This window comes from Podarcis muralis, chromosome 10 (genome assembly GCF_964188315.1).
Source record: "Podarcis muralis chromosome 10, rPodMur119.hap1.1, whole genome shotgun sequence".
Classification (NCBI taxonomy): Eukaryota; Metazoa; Chordata; class Lepidosauria; order Squamata; family Lacertidae; genus Podarcis; species Podarcis muralis.
Genome location: NC_135664.1, coordinates 9,826,292 through 9,846,426, shown reverse-complemented (window position 1 = coordinate 9,846,426; position 20,135 = coordinate 9,826,292). Strand labels below are relative to the sequence as shown.

Sequence of the window (20,135 nt, the reverse complement as noted above, 5' to 3'; positions counted from 1 at the left end):
AACATACAGTACAGCATCAAATCCCATTTTAAAGGTGTGTGGTTTCAGTAGTTTTTAGTAGCGGACTTTTTTGAAAATGTAAACTTCTTGGCTTCACAAATGCAAAGAAAGGCTGAATTGTACTGGAGGGAAAAGCTGTCAAGTGTTACTGCCTCTCCTCCAGAGAAAATAAATAACTCGGGTAATATTCACAGATTCCAACGCACACATGCACATCAATCTTAAAAGTTTATGGAAGCAATACTTACCATCTCTATCACAATAGTGTTAAGATGTTAAGGTGACCTATAGTCAGATACAGTGGTACATCTGGATGCAAATGGGATCCGTTCTGGAGCCCCGTTCGCATCCCGAATGGAACGCAAGACACGACGGCGCGTCTGTGCATGCGCGGGTGGTGTTTCACCGCTTCTGCGCAGGCGCGTGATGTCATTTTGAGATTCTGCGCATGCGTGAGCGGCGAAACCCGGAAGTAACGCGCTCCGTTACTTCCGGGTTGCCGCAGAGCGCAACTTGAACGCGCTCAACCCGAAGCGCATTCAACTCGAGGTATGACTGTAATTACTGGTTGCAACATTAAGACCTGTAACATCACAGATCTGGAAGCTGACCTGAAGGCCAACTACCCAAAGCCCTCTCCAGAAGCAAACAAAAGTGTCAAACCTAATCTGTTCTGGAAATCTGTTTGACTTCCGAAATGTTCAAAAACCAAGGCATGGCTTCTCATTGGTGCAGGCACCCTGGAAACAATAGCTGACAACCGCATCGGGTGTTTGGCTTCCGAAAAAACATTAAAAAACAGGAACACTTACTTTTGGGTCTTCAGCATTTGAGAACCAAAGTGTTTGAGAACCAAGGTACCACTGTACTTGCTTATTTATCCGTTCCATTTAGAGGAGCTATTTCCAAGCAACTCTTGCTCATTTTAAAAGAGTTCATTTCAGCTTATGTCAAGATTCTCTATCACAAGAAGAGCTATTAGACTAATATTTCACATTAATAGCTAGCCAATTAAGCAGCTGTGTGCGCCGGTGATCATTTCTGGAGCTCTCTGTGAAATTCACTTCTATATTTTTTCATTACTAGCGGAGGGGTAGCAAAAACAAATGCTTTCAGCCTCCCAGGCTTGCTCAGATAAATGCAAGAAGGAGCTCGTGCAGTTTTTCAGGTGCCCAATGAGACTTCAGAGAAAATTATTAACCACCACCCAGAAGTGAGCTAAGAATTGTTCCCAATGTGGCGTATAACAAAGTTATCCGATCTGTTCTTAGATTTTTGTTTTCCTTCTTAAAAACAAAACAAAAAGTTGCTCGTCCCTCCTGAACTGTATATAAAAAGGGCGACACAACGTTGTTTGGATGAGAGGATTCTAGAAACAAAGATTTTGAATGGAGACATCCCGAATGACAAAATTAATATTTTCTTATACGCGACAACAGCAGCGAGAATGTTGATAGCCAATAATTGGAAAGGAAATTATATTCCAACCAAAGAAGAATGGTTGAATAAATTATGTGAATACTTGGAATTAGCAAAGTTGACTGATTTGATAAGACAAAAACCAAAAAATATAATACTGAAACAATGGAAATGCTTAAATGAGTATTTATGTAGACAAGGATTAAATGTAAGGTATTAGTTGTGTTTAGAATAGATTTATGAGAGATTTGGAAAACTTATTGATTAGAACATTGTGTGAGATTGTATGGGGGAAATTCGGAATAACAGATACAATCTTGCTTAAAATGTATATAGGAAGTGCAATGTAAGCGATGGAAGTCAATCAATGAAATTTTATTATTATTCTCATATTGAGATATTTGTAGAATAAACTTGGGAGAAATTCTTCCAACTTTTCTTCTTCTTTTTTTCTCTTTGTTTTTTTCTTCTTTTTCTTTTCTTCTTTTTCTCTCTTTTGTTCCTCTGTATATGTGCTTATTTGAAATATATATATATATGTATGTATGTGCAATATTTTGCAACAATTATGTTAAATAAACAATAAAATTATTAATAGGTAGCAGTAAAAAACAAAGAAAAAAATAGAAACAAAAACTTTGGCATTGCCATATTTTGTGATTTTAGGTACCGTATATAAGCTCATTATGCCAGGAGAATGGGGGTGTTTCGGAGGTGGTGAGTCTAGCTCAAAGCTCTCATGAGCTTTCATTCATGTACACTAAAGTAAAACCTCCTTATGGGTGAGTGCAGAGAGCTATCACTATTCACTGACTCACTCTGTCAAACTAGAAATAATTCACCAAGCCCTCTGCTTTAGAGACAGTACTTTTTCATCTACTGCCTTTGTCCAACGAACGAAAATCACCTCCAATTTCAATCCTTTCCCAGTGGATATGAGGCTTGTTAAAATCCAGTCTTTGCCCTTTTGAAAGGAACAGGATTTTGCATTTTCTCCCACTGCCTGATATTCTACATATCTGCACTTGTGCCATGGTTCCAGCTAGACATTGCCGCTTCCATTACCTTCTCGACTTCAACGCACTTCTAAGCCAATGCCCTCATTGGGACTAAAATAATAATAATCCTCCAACATTTCTCCAATGAAAATAGGGATGGCCTATTCCATAAGAACAATAATTTTATTTATACCCTGCCCATCTGGCTGGGTTTGCCCAGCCACTCTGAGCGGCTCCCAACAGAATATTAAAAACAAAATAAAACATCAAACAGTAAAAGCTTCCCTAAACAAGGCTGCCTTCAGGTGTCTTCTAAAAGTCAGATAGTTGTTTATTTCCTTGACATCTAATAGGAGGACATTCCACACAGGGCAGGCGCCACCACAGAGAAGGCCCTCTGCCTGGTTCCCTGTAACCTCGCCTCTCGCAGTGAGGGAACAGTTTAAGAATCTCTTTGGCTGCAGTCCCTGGATCATTTCTATCCATTTCTGGAGCTAAGACGACAGCATTGCATTATGAAAATGACACTACCCAATCCTGGCCCACAGAAATTGAGCTTGTACATTTTGCTGCCTGCTCCAACCTCCCCATTTCATGTGCAGAAGCCAAGCGGAGAGGCACTTGAATCTTACTTCAGAACTGACAATGGGACAGCACCCTCCAGTACACTAGAGCAGTGTTTCCCAACCTTGGGCCTCCAGCTGTTTTCGAACTACAATTCCCATCATCCCTGACCACTGGTCTTGCTAGCTGAGGATTATGGGAGTTGTAGTCCAAAAACAGCTGGAGGCCCAAGGTTGGGAAATGCTGCACTAGAGGGCAGCAGGTTAGCATAGGAGGTGCAGGACAGATTGTGTGGCACACGCAGCTCGGTCTGCTCCTCACCCCATAACATCTGCCACCTGATCTCACTTTGCCTAATGGGAGGGCCGGCTCTGAACACAAATAAGCCACAACTGTTCTCACCATGGCCAAAGAGCACATCATGAGCCTCTCTATGTGCCCTTTGACAACTTCAATGGTTAGAGTACAGTCTTACCTTGGAAGTCAAATGGAATCCGTTCCAGAAGCCAATTCAACTTCCAAAGCGTTTGAAAACCAAAGCGCAGCATCTGATTGGCTGCAGGAAACTCCTGCAGCCAATCAGAAGCCACAGAAGCCCCATCGGACATTGAGGTTCCAAAAGAACGTTCAAAAACCAGAACACTCAGTTCCGGATTTCAATCATTCGGGAGCCGATTTTTTTCAGGAGCCAAAGCATTCAAGATGCAACTATACGACTGTATAAGGAAAAAGGATTGTGTTCTGCTGAGCCCAGATTTCCTGAAGCTGCTCTTGGGCCAATTCAGGATTCCTTGAAAACAGGTGCCCTGGCTCTGCACTTCTGGGCAATTCAAGACGGCCTTTGAAGTAGCGTCTCCACCCCCATCGTTCTACCCAGACACTGAGGTCCAGCGCCGAGGGCCTTCTGGCGGTTCCCTCACTGCGGTTCCCTCACTGCGAGAAGCCAAGTTACAGGGAACCAGGCAGAGGGCCTTCTCGGTAGTGGCACCCGCCCTGTGGAATGCCCTCCCACTAGGTGTCAAAGAGAACAACAACTACCAGACTTTTAGAAGACATCTGAAGGCAGCCCTGTTTAGGGAAACTTTTAATATTTGGTATAAAAATGGGAGTACAGAAGAATATGCAGTAATATGTTTAAAATGGGACTCCATGAAAGGGGTGGGAGGAAGTCCTGAGCATAGCTGTCAAATTTTCCCTTTTCTTGCGAGGAATCCTATTCGGAATAAGGGAATTTCCCTTAAAAAAGGGAAAAGTTGACAGCTATGGTCCTGAGATTTGGAGGAATCTCTTTATATGGATATGGTTTTCGTTTTTGTGTGTATAACTTTGTATTTGTAAAACCAAATAAAAATGATTGGTAGGTAGGTAGGTAGGTAGGTCTATCTACCTACCATCATCTATCTACTTCAAGATTGACTCTGGACTGTATCCTGACTGCTGAACTTCTAACTTGACTTACTTGGACTGACCCTGGACTGCGTTCCCTGATCTTTGGACTTTCCTTTTGTAGATTGGCCTCTGGACTTGTAACTTTGTTTGTCTACCAGGTAGGTCAATGGATCAGGACATTTGCTCGGCTCGGCTCCGTTTCTAAGGGCAAATACCTAAGTTCTTTTCCTAATCCCAGAAGTTCATTCAAGTTTCCATAGTTTGAACACCCTAGAATAAATGCAGCGTCTACCACCTGCAGTCAGTTGGATACTTGCGGGATGATCATGGCTGCTTCACTCATGCAGGCCCAAGTGCAACTCACAAGAGGTTGTGCAGGATCATGGCTTGTTGCCCTGTTACAACCTGCAAGCCATGTTTCCTGTAATCTCATCACGTTGCTCACAAATTGCTCTGTTGCCCTGGGAAGGAGCTATAGGCTCTGTATTATCTCCAAATACGTGCATTGCCTCTTTTTCCAAGTTGTGTTTTCAACAGATCAGTTACCCAGTGTGGGTCTCAAACTCTTGACCCTGATATTAAGAGTCTTATGCTCTACCAACTGAGCTATCCATTATCTCCTAGGCTCTGCATTATGAGTTGAAATGACTTGCAGGTGCATGAGTCATCCTTAAGAATTTAGACACCTGCAAAGCCTTGGTGGGTTTTGGTGATTCAGAAAGCAGTTTAACCTGCTTTAATTCAACCAAGCAAGAGTTCTGTCTGGGCTCCAGATCCTCCTGTTTCTCTGAACATATTGGAATCCACCTTTGGCACATACAGTCAAAACTACAGTGGTACCTTGGTTCCCAAAGGCCAGTTTTCGAACGTTTTTCGGAATGTTTGAAAATGTGCGGCGCCTGCACCACTTCAATGCAGCTGTCGGCTATTTTTTCCGGGGCGCCTGCACCACTCAGAAGCTGCGCCTTGGTTTTTGAACATTTTGGAAGTCAAACGGACTTCCGGAACAGATTAAGTTTGGCACTTTTGTTTTTGCTCTTTATTTTGCGTTTTTGTTTTTGAGGCTTTTCCTGTTAATTTGTTTTTGTGATTCATTTTATGGATCAAAGGCCTCATTCGAGAACCAAGGTACCACTGTATTTGCTGCTTTTGTTTTTGCTCTTTATTTTGCACTTTTGTTTTTGAGGCTTTTTCGGTTCATTTGTTTTTGTGACAGTGTGGAACCCAGTTCAGCTACTGATTGATTGATGGCGTGACTGCGGAAATGGATAAAAGCCCCCCATCCAAACAATGACTATCATCAGTGCAGGTAAAAAATAATTTTAATTTTTATCATTTACAACACTGTCTTAATTATATAATACAGTACTTTGATTATTGCTTACATTTTATGGATCAATGGTATCGTTAGATAGTAAAATTTATGTTGAATTGCTGTTTTAGGGGTTGTTTTTAAAAGTCTGGAATGGATTAATCTGTTTTGCATTACTTTCTATGGGAAAGCGTGCCTTGTTTTTGGAACGCTTTGGTTTTGGAACGGACTTCCGGAACGGATTAAGTTTGAGAACCAAGGTGCATGCATTTATCTTGAGTAGTCTTACTGAAATATAGTGGGATTATTCGATTGTCCAATGGAGGAGGGCACTTAACAAGCCAAAATATAAACTCACACAGGAGCTTTTTCTGGCACAAGCCTTGTTGAGCTGCATGAAAGGGTAACAGCGTGCTTGTACAGTTCCCATTCATTCCCAGAGATCTTGTACAGGAAAATGTCCTGCCAGATTACGCTCCACGTGTATTTTGCTGCAACAATTTTCCTGCTCCCCGGGGCTAAATAGAAAAACACTGTCCATTTGGACACTTTTTATTTAAAGTCCAATGAAATAAGCTTTTGGCTTTACAGCGCCAGCCAGAGCTGTTGGGTAGCTGTCATTTGCTCCTGTACATTTTAATTAGAGCAAAGATGCTTTTCTTCCAAGGCTTGTCAGCAGCTGCAATCACTGTCAGCCACAGAACCAGCTGCTTGCCTGCAAATATACAACCCTACACCTGGCAGGGAATATTACATGTTTCGTTTTACAAGGCACAGCAGATGACGGGAGGCAGCCATCTAAAGCTTTCTGGACGTACCATTTCTGAGGCAATGCAGGAAATAACAAAACAGCACTAAAAACATGCCGCCCCACCCTCAGATCCATAGATTGTTAAAAACTACTCATTCCTAATACTTTTATAAAATGGAAGTAGTAGCCTAAAATACAATGGAAGCTTGGTTTTTGAGCATCTCAGAAGCCAAACGATGCGGAACCCAAACGCCAAAAAACCCAGAAGTGAATGCTTCCATTTCGAACATGGAAATGGAATTCTGGAATAGATTACGATCGACAACCGAGGTTCCACTGTATAGCCTACCGAAAAGGCTCTCTTCCTGGGTCCTGCTTAACCTATTTCTGGGGATTTTGAGGGACACAAGACCTCTTCCAAAGTTCTCAGTAGGCAGGCAGATTTGGACAGGAGAAGGTGGTGCTTAAAATATCCCAGGTCCAAACCATTCAGACATTCAAATAATAATAATAATAATAATAATAATACCGTAATTTATTATTTATACCCCGCCCATCTGGCTGGGTTTCCCCAGCCTCTCTGGGCGGCTTCCAACCAAATATTAAAAACAATACAGCGTCAGACATTAAAAACTTTCCTAAACAGGGCCGCCTTCAGTTGTCTTTTAAAAGTACAGTGGTACCTCGGGTTAAGTACTTAATTCGTTCCGGAGGTCCGTTCTTAACCTGAAACTGTTCTTAACCTGAAGCACCACTTTAGCTAATGGGGCCTCCTGTGGACAAGCGAGATGAGCACCGCATCTCCATCGTCACCTTTGACTGGACTTAACCGTCCTGGGGTCCTTTACCTTTTTAGTACCCACAGATGAGATACATACACAGACAGACAGACAGACACACAGTAGAAATGCATTCATAAACGTATTTTGTTTGTTCATTACAAATATCCCTTTTCTTCCATCATGGAGTGGCCTTAGACCAGGCCCTGAAGCCAAGTTCAGAGAACCTCAGGGCATCCATCTGTGACAAAAATGGCTGATAATTTATTTCAGGGGAACCACAAGACTGAGTACTTCCAGAAGCCCCCCGTCTCACCTCCCAATGTCTTGAAAAGGCTGAGAAACATCAACTCCAACACAGAGAAAGAAAGAACTGTCTGAAGGAAAACAGGCACATTTGGTAGCATCAAAGCATTTTTAGGGTTTATTTTATTTAAATAAAAATTATAATTTATACCAAGACCCCCCTCCCCTTCTTTTTTTTTTTTTAAACAAGTGTCTTTAAAAAATGTACAGGGCAATTTATTTTTTTAAGTTCAATTTCTCATACAGTACAAGTCTCCTCTTGAACAAAAGTTACACTGCTAATGAAATATTTACAACTTCAAAATATAGACTCAAACCTCAGACATAAAAATTATTTCACATCCATTCTATTTAATGATTAGTAGCAGAAATAAAAAAGTATCTGCCAAAAATGTACATCGTTCATTATAAACTACCAAGTTGGTTTGATTTAAGGGTTTGTAAATGTTCCTATCTCTCCAGCGCTTCCTCACTCGGTCTGCAGAACTCATCGTGAATTGGTTTTTGCTGGATTTTTGTGCGACGTTGCTACATAATTCGTCCGAAGTCGAATCTCGCCTCGCAAAACTAACACATGTAATAAAACTTCCGTTTCTGGCAATTTTAGAAAGGGAAGATAAAATGTGATCAGCTTTCATCTGCCTTTATCTTGAGAAAGGTTCTCAAACTTGATCACTTCCAAAAAAAAGAGAGAAAAAGTTACCTAATTAAATACAAATATTCACCAATAAGCCACAGAGTCAGAACAACACATATTGATACAGCAAATTTATGAAGAGTGGTTTTTAAAAAATGTTGCTGAAAAATAATACTTCACATTCAGTTGCCCTACTGAACCTAAATTCAGTTGGACTATACCGCAAATCCCATGGAAGGAGATGAATTCAGACCAAACCTAAGAGTGGTTACATCAATACAGAATAGCCTGGCAAATGCTCAACATTTCAGGACATAGGAAATAAAAAAGCAGTTAAGGTATTCAAGTCTGCCAAAATTATTTTTAGGTTATTGTAACTAATGGCCTATCACACGACATAGCAGTTAAATTTGCAGTACTTCTGTGTAATGCCAAGTTGGATTTTGCAAAAGTATATGCATGTCTGCCCACCTTATTGCAGATTTGATCTGTAAATATCCAGTTTGTTTACTTGATAATGGAATGAACCCTCTTTGCACTGCAGTTTGCAAAATACATTACTACCATAGCATTTTATTTTTTTAAAAAGTTTGCATTGTTAAAAGTGCAGACTGTTTCGAACAAACCTGTATTATTAGTAGTACCACAGAAGAGAGGGGAAACTAAAATTTAAAAACTACGAAATACCAGCATTTTATTTTCATTGTTCTATTCTGAAAACGTAAGGGACTGATTGTGGCATTATCAATACATCACAGCCGGACAGGACTTCAAGAAACCACATTCTAGAACAATACTTCAGTCGGCCACAAGTGGGAGGGGTTCACCAGAACCAGTACTTTCATGATCAGAGTGAAGGTAAAAATTACGTTTGAAAATGATACAAAAATAAGAAAAACAGCTCACTCTGTATAAAATATAATCTGTTTTTCAAAAAACGAGAACTTCATGAACACCTAAGGGATCTGCTTTTGTTGAAAAGACAACTCAATATTCTACGATTCTGATTTAATGCTTATTTTACCCATCTTTTTATCAACTTGTTTCCCTGCTGAGCTGATGCTTGACAAAACCCTTCCATAAAAGTCCAACTTGTGTTATGCCCATGTTCCTTCAACTGGTTTCAAAGGGTATACCACATACTTGCTCAAAAAAAAGTATATAAATTGCCAATTGCCTTTTTTTTAAAAAATGAAGTTGTGTTGGGCCGAGAAACTTACAACATTGCTCTTGGTGAAACTGGAATACTGTGAGTCTTGCACTGACATATCGGATTCAAGACCAAACTAAACTTCCAAGTCTGCTTAAGTCCCTTTGAGAAGAGGAGGAGTTTCGCAGTCGAAGAAAAGTGTGTTTTGCTAAATCCTGCCACTATTTCCCTTGCAAATGTACTCCTTCTAAAACAATGTGGAGAAAGCAGTTTTCTACCCTAACAAAGCCTGAAGTCTACAGAAGCCCATTTTCCTGTGTCAAGTGTACTGTTTAACAACCAGATCCCCTATTGCCTTTTTAAAAAGAAAAATGAATACAAGTTTTAGGATGGAGCAAGTGGAGGTGTATGTGCTTAATCCTTTCCCCAATTGAACTGCTTCACCCTTTCCCTCCCACTGGGGTTCCAGTTGCGGTTTTGCCCTTTGCCGATGAAGGACTTGGGAGCTCACAGGGTAAGCAGTGGAGGAAATGATCATGAGATGGAAAATGAGAGTGCAGAAAGGGTTCAAGATCCCAAATTACTTCTCTGCTCACAATCTCCAATCCCCTGAAGCTGCTCCTTTGAAAGTAACAAAATTGGTCCACTGGTAATCCATTATATATATATGCATTTGCACATAACATGGAGTTAGCGCTTGAAAAATCGGGAGTCCATTCCTAGTTCTTCTCGATTAAAGCCTTCCGCGTACGAAGCGTTATTGAATTACAAAGCAGAGAGGAAGCCTGCAAGAGGCAAGAACGATCAGCAACGGAAAATAAATTGGCATGTTTGTGCATAAGGGGGGAAAACACCACCCTCACACTCCCAAATATACTACTAAATTGAGGAGAGGGGAGACCAGACATTCTGCTGTGTGAATTTGATGAGCAAACCTGCACTCATAGAGTGAGCCTGGACTACAGGAAACCAATTTTCACAACTTAGAAAAGCCGCCTCATTAGAACAAACGTTTTAAAAGAAGAAAGTAGAAAATCAGTGAAACTGTAAAGGCAGCACAATGCCAATTTATTCTTGGTGGGGCAAGGGAAATGAAGTTCCTTAAAATGGAGATTTGTCACAAAAATGACAAGTTTTACTAAAAGGTGCTTTCTTTTGAAAACAGTGGCTTCTTCTGATTTATCTTATCAGAGGATGAAAGAGCAGGCCAACTTTCACTGTGAGACATTATTATTATTTCTCAGCACAACGGACTCCAAACGATGGGAATTCTTTGATAAGGTACAGGGGTCATAGCAAGAAAGTTTGCTCAGACATATAACTACAGGTGTTCCATATGCTCGAATAATATTATTTATATTTATCAAAAGCTCCCCAGAATTTGTTTATCAGGGCTCCCAAAAACACACAGTTAATACGTTTTGCAAAGTCAGGCTGCCATTCTGCACCCAGTTACGTGGCATTACTGAAATCGACAATAATTGGACTGTGCGCAGAACCCGTTGCAGAGATTGTACCATCACGCGCCCTGGGATTTCGGGGTAGCGCAAGCCAGCTCCTATGGCCTGCCCCTCAAGCTAGCTTTGCCAAGGATCTTCCTAAGCTTTTTTTAATGTCCGTAAAATAAACATTAAAAGTGCTTGATGTGCAAAGGCTAATAGTGATGATAGCACTTTCGCCGTGTTTTTTATTTTTCTGTTTTTTACAAAAGCTTTTTTTAAAAAAACAAAGACATGGAAGGCGTATATAAAATACACTTGTGTGTAACGTAAGACATATGCATCAAAGAAAATTATTGCAGAACCGATGAAGGATGTTCCACCTTTTTATTCACTACCGAGTGAGTAAAATTAATAGAAGTCTCCCCAGGAGAACCCACGGTGATCTACTAGCTTTCGCTGGTGGATGCTGCAGAAGTTATCTTGATATACTGGTTGAAAATTGTCTCGAAAGCTTCGTCTCTGTGTACCATGGCACCGAACACCAAAGGCTTGAAGGGGGGAGGAAGAGAAAAGCAGAAGAGTCAGTAACAATAATGACTGAAATACGGAGATCCCTAGTGCATCGGTAAGAATTAACTGTGCAGTCCTATACTGTGGTACCTCAGTTTTTAACAGCTTAGTTCACGAACAACTTGGAACCCAAACGCTGCAAAACCGAAAGTAGGTGTTTCGGTTTTTGAATGTTTTTTGGAAGCCGAACGTGCTCCGTTTTGTATCCCCCAGTGTTTCCTGTTGTGCTGCTAATTTGCATCCCCCTGTTTCCTGTTCCACTGCTAATTTGCACCCCCCTGTGTTTCCTGTTGCACTGCTAATTTGTGTCCCTCCCCCCCATTGTAATTCAAGCCTTCCGTTTCCGATTGCAGTGTTCTAAGTTGATATTTGGAGCTGATATTTGCTGCTTTTGTTTTTGCTATTTAATTGCTATTTATTTTGCATTTTTTGTTTTGAGGCTTTTTCAGTTAATTTGTTTTCGTGACTGAGGATCCCAGTTCAGCTGTTGATTGACTGATTGATTGTGCGACTTCGGAAATGGATTTTAAAAAACCCATCTAAACAATCACTATAATCCGTGCAGATAAGAAAAAAAATAATTTAAATTTTTATCATCTACAATACTGTCTTTTTTTATAGTACCGTACATTGATTATTGCTTACATTTTATGGATCAATGGTCTCGTTAAATAGTAAAATTCATGTTAAATTGCTGTTTTAGTGGTTGTTTTTAAAAGTCTGGAACAGATTAATCCGATTGGCTCCTGCAGCCAATCGGAAGCCGTGGAAGCCCCGTCGGACGTTGGGCTTCCAAAAATAGTTTGCAAACTGGAACAGTCACTTCCAGGTTTGCGACGTTCAGGAGCCAAAACGTTTGGGAACTAAGCTTCCAAGGTACGACTTCCAAGGTACAACTGTATTGTTATTATGCTATAAGAGAGAAATAATAGGGTGCAGCAAGGGGGAGAAATTAAAAAAAAAAAACTACTATGAAAATCATGGTGGGAAGTCAACAAAATAAAAGAAACAATAGTATGCATTGGAGTGTTATTTGTTGTTTTTTGAAAATTTAATAAAATATAATTGGGGGGAAAGAAGTCTCACTGAATTCAATGGGACTTATTCTCAGGTTACCTTCAAGTCATTCTTACCAAACGCCTTCACTAAATAAGTTTCTCATCATTAACTTCCCCAAATCACATACTTTTCCCATTACTACTGACAAAGAACGTGACTCACTATTCCCTTTCTGCTCTAAAACGCTCGCTGTGGTGGATTTTTGTTAAGACGGCCCATGCATATGCAAGCTAAAAAAGGACCCGAAATGTTTTCGCTTTCCCTGAAGATGATGACTAAATTCCCTTTCGTTGCAAATTGCAGCACAGATGCTTGCAACAACTTAAAAAAAAAGAAAAAGGTTTAGTAAAGGAATCCGCATGGCTCAAGTTAAGTGCTCCAAAAACAGACAAGGTCATCAGAGCATTAATATTTCAGCCGGCAGAGTTGATGGTGCAACACACGTTAAGATCCTTTTATTTGCCTGCTCACTTTTTGCGTAGACGGCGTTGATACCGCAATCCCCATTCCGGATCCGGGAAGGACGGAAAGCACTTTGTACTGAAAAGAGCAAAGAAAAAGGCAATATTTAAATACTGAACCGGTGGAGGCAACGTGGGAAAGGCTCTGATCTGGCCAGGGCTGGAGACCTCTCAGGTCCATAGCACAAAAGGGAGGGCATTAAAACAACAACATCGTAATACTAGGAGAGGGGTGGACAACCCCTCTGCAGGCTTGAGGCCTACTGTTACTCCTGGACAGCTTCTCTATACCCTATACCTGGAGGTCTCAGGGAGGTTCACAGCAAGACCACAACATATAAAATCAAAGCAAAAGCAATAACCCAATAACACCCACCCCAAAAAAGAGCCACATTTTAAAATGGTATAGGATGTCAATCAGGTCAACAAAAGGCCTGGTTAAAAAGGAAAGTTTTTGTCTGGCACCTAAAGGTGTATAATGAAGGTGCCAGGTGTGCATTCCACAGATGGGGAGCCACTGCAGAGAAGGCCCTGTTCTCATGTTGCCACCCTCTAAACCTCTCTAGGAGGGGGCACACGAAGGAGGGCCTCAGAAGATGATCTCAGGGTCCAGGTAGGTTCATATGGGAAGAGGCGGTCCTTGAGGTATTGCGGAGCCATTTAAGGCCTTATAGGTCAAAACCAGCACTTTGAATTGGGCCCAGAAGCTACCGTATTTTTCACTTCATAAGACGCACTTTTCCCCCTCCAAAAATTAAGGGGAAATGTTGTGCGTCTTATGGAGCGAATGCAGGCTCCTTGGCTTCAGCGATAGCAACACGAAGCCTCTGAAGCGCAGTGGGAGCACTCCCGCAGTGCTTTGGAGGCTTCAGGGATAGCTGCCTGAAGCCTGAAGAGCCAGAGGGATCTCTCTGGCTCTCCTGGCTTCGCTTTGCTTTCTCTCTCTCTGCAGCGCCCCTTCAGTGAAGCGGGAGGAGAAATGGAAGGGGCTCCGTTTTTCCTGCCGCTTCGCTGAAGGGGCGCTGCACAGAGAATTTTTTTTCTTGTTCTCCCCCTCTAAAACAAGGTGCATCCTGTGGTCGGGTGCGTCCTATAGAGCGAAAAATACGGTAATTGGTAGCTAACTGGAACACCATGATGGAAACCAGAGTGCACAGAAACGCAATTGACCTTTCTGCTGCAGCAGTACCTATTTATCTACTTGTACTGGCACGCTTTCGAACTGCAAGGTTGGCAGGAGCTGGGACAGAGCAACGGGAGCTCTCCCCGCCGCAGGGATTCGAACCGCCGGCCTTCTGATTGGCAAGCCCAAGAGGCTCAGTGGTTTAGACCACAGCGCCACCCACATACTTGGGTCCAGGGGTGCCAACTTTAATAAAACATTGCACAATCAATCACAAGAAACTCATCATTTGAATGGTGATGCCCATCAACTTTGGGGGAGCTCAGGCGCCTCAAATATTTTATGGGGGTCGCTAGAGGATGGCTTCTTGGGTAGGATCTGCAATGGCCCAGAAATATGCTGGGAAAGGTAGTTCCTGGGTTAGTTAGCTCAGACAAGTATTTCAGAGTTGTTGCGCTAAAGGAGATCCACATGATCTGAAGGTTCCACAGATCATGACAAAGAAACACAACACAATGACCAGAAGTGGCTTCCACATCTGCCCAGAGAATGGATCTAGGGGCCAATGTGATGTTCAAATGTTTTGCCTCAGGACACAAGAATACAACCTTCATCCTTATTATTTAAAAACAGCATGTTAAACAGACACCATGGACCTACCTTTTGAATATCTGTAATATCTGTCAACTTTATAACTTTATTTCTTTTAGATGAACCAGATTTGGAACTTTCAAAGCACAAATAACTGGACAAAAGGAAAGGAAAACGTTACATATTATATAGATGTTTGAGGACCAAAATGATTCAAAGCCTTGCCAACTAACTTCAATTTTTAGTTTAAATACAAACAGCTTTGCAAATCAACGTGGAATAATTAAATTGCCAGACAAATGAAAAAAAAATGAAAGAGCAGTTACACCAAATTGAACAACTAAGCTCTATATAGTTTTAGAGACTGTCATACACTGGTGTTACAACAAAAACATGTGCGTACACAATGCTAGAAGCAGCACATCTTCAATACCCTTCTATAAGCAGTTCCACACAGATCTATCGCTTCCATTCATCAGGAAAGATTCAAATCTCAGGAATATCTTCTTCTTCACCACTATGTGCTTTTAGTCTATTTTTTTAAAAAAAGGATTGACACACCCACAGAAATCAATCGGCCTGCCCTGAGTGTAACAATGTTTGGTATCACCCATAACTTGAAGCTCTGCCTGCTTTGTGGAATATTGAAGATTACAGATGAGGTAAAAGAACACCCCCTTTTGCAATAAGGGGATATTCCCACCACCGTGAAGGCAAATAACTACCCAGCACAAATTAAGGCTCAACTGACTACAGTTTGGGTGCTGCTTTCTTGCTTTGAAATGCTCTTTTTCCTGGCAAGACTGACACCGTAAATAAGTTCTGGCTAAGGGTTGACTCCACTGAGAGCAAAAATAAGCTGTTTCTGTTCCAAATTAGAAGAGGCCTGGTTCAGGGCCAACGAGGCTCATGTGGCGGCCTTGGGAGAAGCTGGTGAGGGGGTTTCAACAAGTTTATGGGGTGAGAATATTGGGGCTCTGTGGTGTGTACATTAATATATCATATGTATCCCTCGAGAGGAGCAGCCAGGAGCACAACTCACTTGCCCTGGCATCAGCCAGCAGAGGAAAAAATCCCAGGGGAGGAGATAGGTTTAAGATTCCCAACTCTTCTATGGGTGCAATTTGCAGAGCCCTTGGGATAGTGCCAGACATATAACATGTCGCTTTAATAATACTTTAGAATGGCGGCAACACTTCGTGGAGAGCTTTGTCTAACTTGAGTGACATGGCCACGTAGCCTAACACCAGCACACAGGTGTAACAAAGAAAGGCGTCTGGATAAATTATTTCAGCTTCCCAGAATGCCCCCTTTCACGCCAATAAATTTTTCTTAAAAGTTCATTTGGCTCAGCCCTCCATCTTCTGATTCTGAAGTATATGAAAGTGTAGAACTCTGAGATCTGCCTAACATGTGCACAGAAGGCGCCAAGAAAACGTATTCTAGAAACACATCAGGTTGACTGAGTTCGAAGTCTGAAACATTGCTCCTCAGACTGCAGAAATGCAGCCGCTACAGGTCATTTCACTCTGACCTGCCTACTTTTGAGAAAGGTAAGGAAAAGCTAAGGGACGTGGGTGGCGCTGTGGGTAAAACCTCAGCGCCTAGGACTTGCCGATCGTATGGTCGGCGGTTCGAATCCCCGCGGCGGGGTGAGCTCCCGCTGTTCGGTCCCAGCTCCTGCCCACCTAGCAGTGCGAAAGCACCCTTAAGTGCAAATAGATAAATAGGGACCGCTTTATAGCAGGAAGGTAAACGGCGTTTCCGTGTGCTGCGCTGGTGCAGGCTCGCCAGAGCAGCTACGTCACGCTGGCCATGTGACCCGGAAGTGTCTGCGGACAGCGCTGGCCCCCGGCCTCTTAAGCGAGATGGGTGCGCAACCCCAGAGTCGGTCACGACTGGCCCATACGGGCAGGGGTACCTTTACCTTTAAGGAAAAGCTAAAGGACCCCTGGACGATTAAGACCAGTCAAAGGCAACTATGGGGTGCGGCACTCAACTCCGCTTTCAGGCCAAGGGAGCCGGTGTTTGTCCCCAGACAGCTTTCCGGGTCATGTGGCCAGCAGGACTAAACGGCTTCTGGCACACAGAGGACTGTGACGGAAGCCAGAGCGCACAGAAACACCATTTACCTTCCCACCAGAGCGGTACCTATTTATCTACTTGCATTGGTGTGCTTTCGAACTGCTAGGTTGACAGGAGCTGGGACAGAGCAACGGGAGCTCACCTCATTGCGGGGATTCGAACCATCAACCTTCCGATCGGCAAGCCCAAGTGGCTCAGTGGTTTAGACCACAGCGCCACCCGCACCCACCAAAAAGGTAAATTACCCTTGGACAGTGAAGTCCAGTCAAAGGTGACTATGGGGTTGCAGTGCTCATCTTGCCTTCAGGCCCAGGGAGCTGGCATTTGTCCACAGACAGCTTTCCAGGTCATGTGACCAGCAGGACTGAACCGCTTCTGGCGCGGTCGACCACGGCTGCGCAGATGTTATTGGCCCAGAGATGGAAAGAAGATAAAGTCCCGACCAGAGAAGAATGGCAGATTAAGTTGATGGATTATTCTCAAATGGCAAAAATGACCGGAAGAATCAGAAATCAGGAAGACCAAAATTTTAGTCAGGAATGGGGAAATTTTTAAATTTATCTTAAAGACCATTGAAAACAGTTAAAATCGCGAGTAGGATTGGAATAACACTTGCAGTTTAATGGTGAATTCTGGATATAATGGAGATGTAAAAGATTTGGATTATTATAAAATATGCAGGAGGAAATGATTAACAATAGGACCCACAAAGGGGAGGAGGGAAGTTCAGGAGATTCCTTGGAATCTTGTTTTTATGTTGTATGTTGGATATCTGATTGTAAAACTATAATTTGAAAAACCAAATAAATAATTTAATTTTTTAAAAAACCCACTTCTGGCGCAATGGAACACCATGACGGAAGCTAGAGCGCACAGAAACGCTGTTTACCTTTTGAGAAAGAACATCACTACACTCAGGATATTACAGCTACACTTGGGTGACTCTTTTCTGACCCATTCAATTCTCTTATTATTTCTCGAGGAGACGCCTACTTTTTCATGAGTTGGGTTCTACCTCATGTGAACAGTGAATGAATCATGTTGCAACACGTTCTGGCATTCTCATGAGGGGGAAAATCCACTGAGGGCTCGTTTGCACGCCCTGTATATTTTTCTTACATTTATTTACGGTGACACGTGTGAAATACCTTTAACCTTCTCCTTTGGTTTAATGGCACTTGCAAAAGGAGTTGCACTGTGTTTTCCCCTTTGAAATTTACAAAAGTGCTGGTGCTCCCAGTTACTCAATTTCTTCCCAGGCTGAAAACTCCGTTACAAATCGCGTAAAGACTTACTTTTCTGTGACGTAAAGCACTCCATTTCTAATGTAGTCTGTGGGCATCTTCCTGTCTCTGTTAATTAAGCAGCAGCGCCAGCCATTCTCACACACTGTCAAAAGAAAATAAACACATTATACTTCATGCAAGAAATTGAGGGGCCAAACCTGCATTCCCGCCCCCCCCCCAAAGAAAATGGGACACGGACATGTTTTTTTAAATTATGGTGACAAATCTTTCTTTAAAAGCAACAAAGCCACACACCAGAATTCCAGAATGCGTACCAAAACTTTTCCTAAACCCTGAAGTATTTGTTTCAAGCACTGGGTTAAGTTACTTCTCTCACAGGATTATGAACCTTTCCTGCCCTCTCAAATTCGTGCTACCACAAAAGGCAAACCAAGCGGCAGGCATCAGGTTCGCTCAAAGAATCTTATGGATGTCAGATAAAAAATTAATTTGGCCTCTTGCTCACAGGACCTAACAGCAGATAACATTACAGGGCAGTTCATTTTCTCAGTACGCCACACTGCGTGCAATTCCTTTTTAAAAATGTGCTTCTATTTACGGCCAACGCCCGTGTATTACGTATGCGCCGCTACCTGACAAAGGACGTTCGTTTTCCGACAGATTAAATACTTCATAGAAGTTGCCTCTCTTGGTGGTGTGAAATCGGCTGCTGTCTTCGTCTCTGCTTACTCCAGTCGGGGCGCTGGAGCCCACGCAACTTCGTGACGTTGCCGTTTGAAGCTGCAAGGAAATAAAATCGGATTACCGTTAATGCACCGCAAGTGCATAAAGCACACAGGGGCGGCTTTGCGATTTTATGCAATCCTTAGAAAAACAACAACACCCTGCCTTTATTCTTCGGATACCCAACACAACTGTGTGTCTTGCCCACATAGACCAGTGTTGTAAAAGGTCGGGAGTGGAGTTTCCACGTGAGCCAGAATTAGATCCAATCTATCCATTCAGAATTATCAGGTGGTACAATAAAACTTTGGGACGTGGGTGGTGCTGTGGGTTAAACCACAGAGCCTAAGAATTGCCAATCAGAAGGTCGGCGGTTCGAATCCTCGCGGCGGGGTGAGCTCCCGTTGCTCGGTCCCTGCTCCTGCCAACCTAGCAGTTCGAAAGCACGTCAAAGTGCAAGTAGATAAATAGGTACCACTCCAGTGGGAAGGTAAACAGCGTTTCTGTGCGCTGCTCTGGTTCGCCAGAAGCGGCATAGTCATGCTGGCCACATGACCCGGAAGCTGTACGCCGGCTCCCTCGGCCAATAAAACGGCCAACTCCAGAGTTGGTCACGACTGGACCTAGTGGTCAGGGGTCCCTTTACCTTTAACAATAAAACTGGACCATACCACTTCTTACTGCAGACAAGTGAACTGCGTACAGTGGTACTGAGGCGAAAAGGGCAGCCTGCAAATTCAATAGAGAAAACTGGGGGGGGAAAACCTCAGTGGGAGCTATTCTACTTCCGAGGCGCGTTTGACAGTGGAAGCATTGACTTCCGGGTTTTTGGCGATCGAAAACCAAATTCCACTGTATTAGAAAGCTCCTGCACTGTCTGTGTGGAGCATGCCCACGTGTCACAACTCTTGAGAAATCTAGTGCATCGGGAAGAGAAGCTCCAGTACAGCCCTCTCTTGCAGAAACTTTTTCCCCCCTAAATGCAGAAAGGTCTTACAAAGAGAGAAGAGTGAGAACATGCAGCGCCGCACGTTCAGTCAGAAACGGTGCCATTTCAGGTGGGCTCTATTGTATTTTGTAAGGGCTGGCTGCGATCCTAAGCGGCACATGCAAGCAAGGGGCTTTTCAGGCGTGCTTTTATTGTAAGCCACCCCGATAAAATGGGGCCGAACCGCAGGGTGTCATCGCAATAAATGATAAAAAGACATTCCCATGTGGTCTGCCGTCCTGGCCCTGGCGAGGAAAGAGATCTGCTCAGCTTTTAATAAAATAAAATGAGTAATGGACCCTCAGGCCGCTATCTCGATGTTCACTCGCATATTATGCCCTCAAACTCTAAGGAATGTCAAAGTTTTGCTTACAACATTTGGCATCTTAAAAGCTGGCGCAATAACTCCTAATTAAGTAAATTCTGCTTGAATGTTTCAATTATTCACTTTAAACCCTGCTGATTTCTTTTGCTGCACAGGTCTCCTCAGAGAGAGAGAGGTGGGGGATAGACATTCAATTCACCAACATCATATGACCAT

At 42.7% G+C, this 20,135-nt stretch overlaps 1 protein-coding gene across 4 annotated transcripts in view; it reads right to left on the bottom strand.

Annotated features, from left to right (window-relative positions):
- Nucleotides 1–10,945: 10,945 nt before the first annotated feature.
- Nucleotides 10,946–20,135, bottom strand: part of GRAMD4 (GRAM domain containing 4) — a 98,076-nt gene continuing 88,886 nt past the window's right edge. For all 4 annotated transcript variants that reach the window (XM_077935810.1, XM_028747834.2, XM_077935811.1 and 1 more), the window contains 5 exons: nt 18,516–18,663; nt 17,932–18,025; nt 14,621–14,705; nt 12,848–12,916; nt 10,946–11,295 (listed from right to left, as the gene is read on the bottom strand). In XM_077935810.1, coding sequence (XP_077791936.1) covers nt 11,194–11,295; nt 12,848–12,916; nt 14,621–14,705; nt 17,932–18,025; nt 18,516–18,663 — 498 coding nt within the window. In that variant the 3' untranslated portion in view covers nt 10,946–11,193. The remainder of the gene's footprint in view (nt 11,296–12,847; nt 12,917–14,620; nt 14,706–17,931; nt 18,026–18,515; nt 18,664–20,135) is intronic.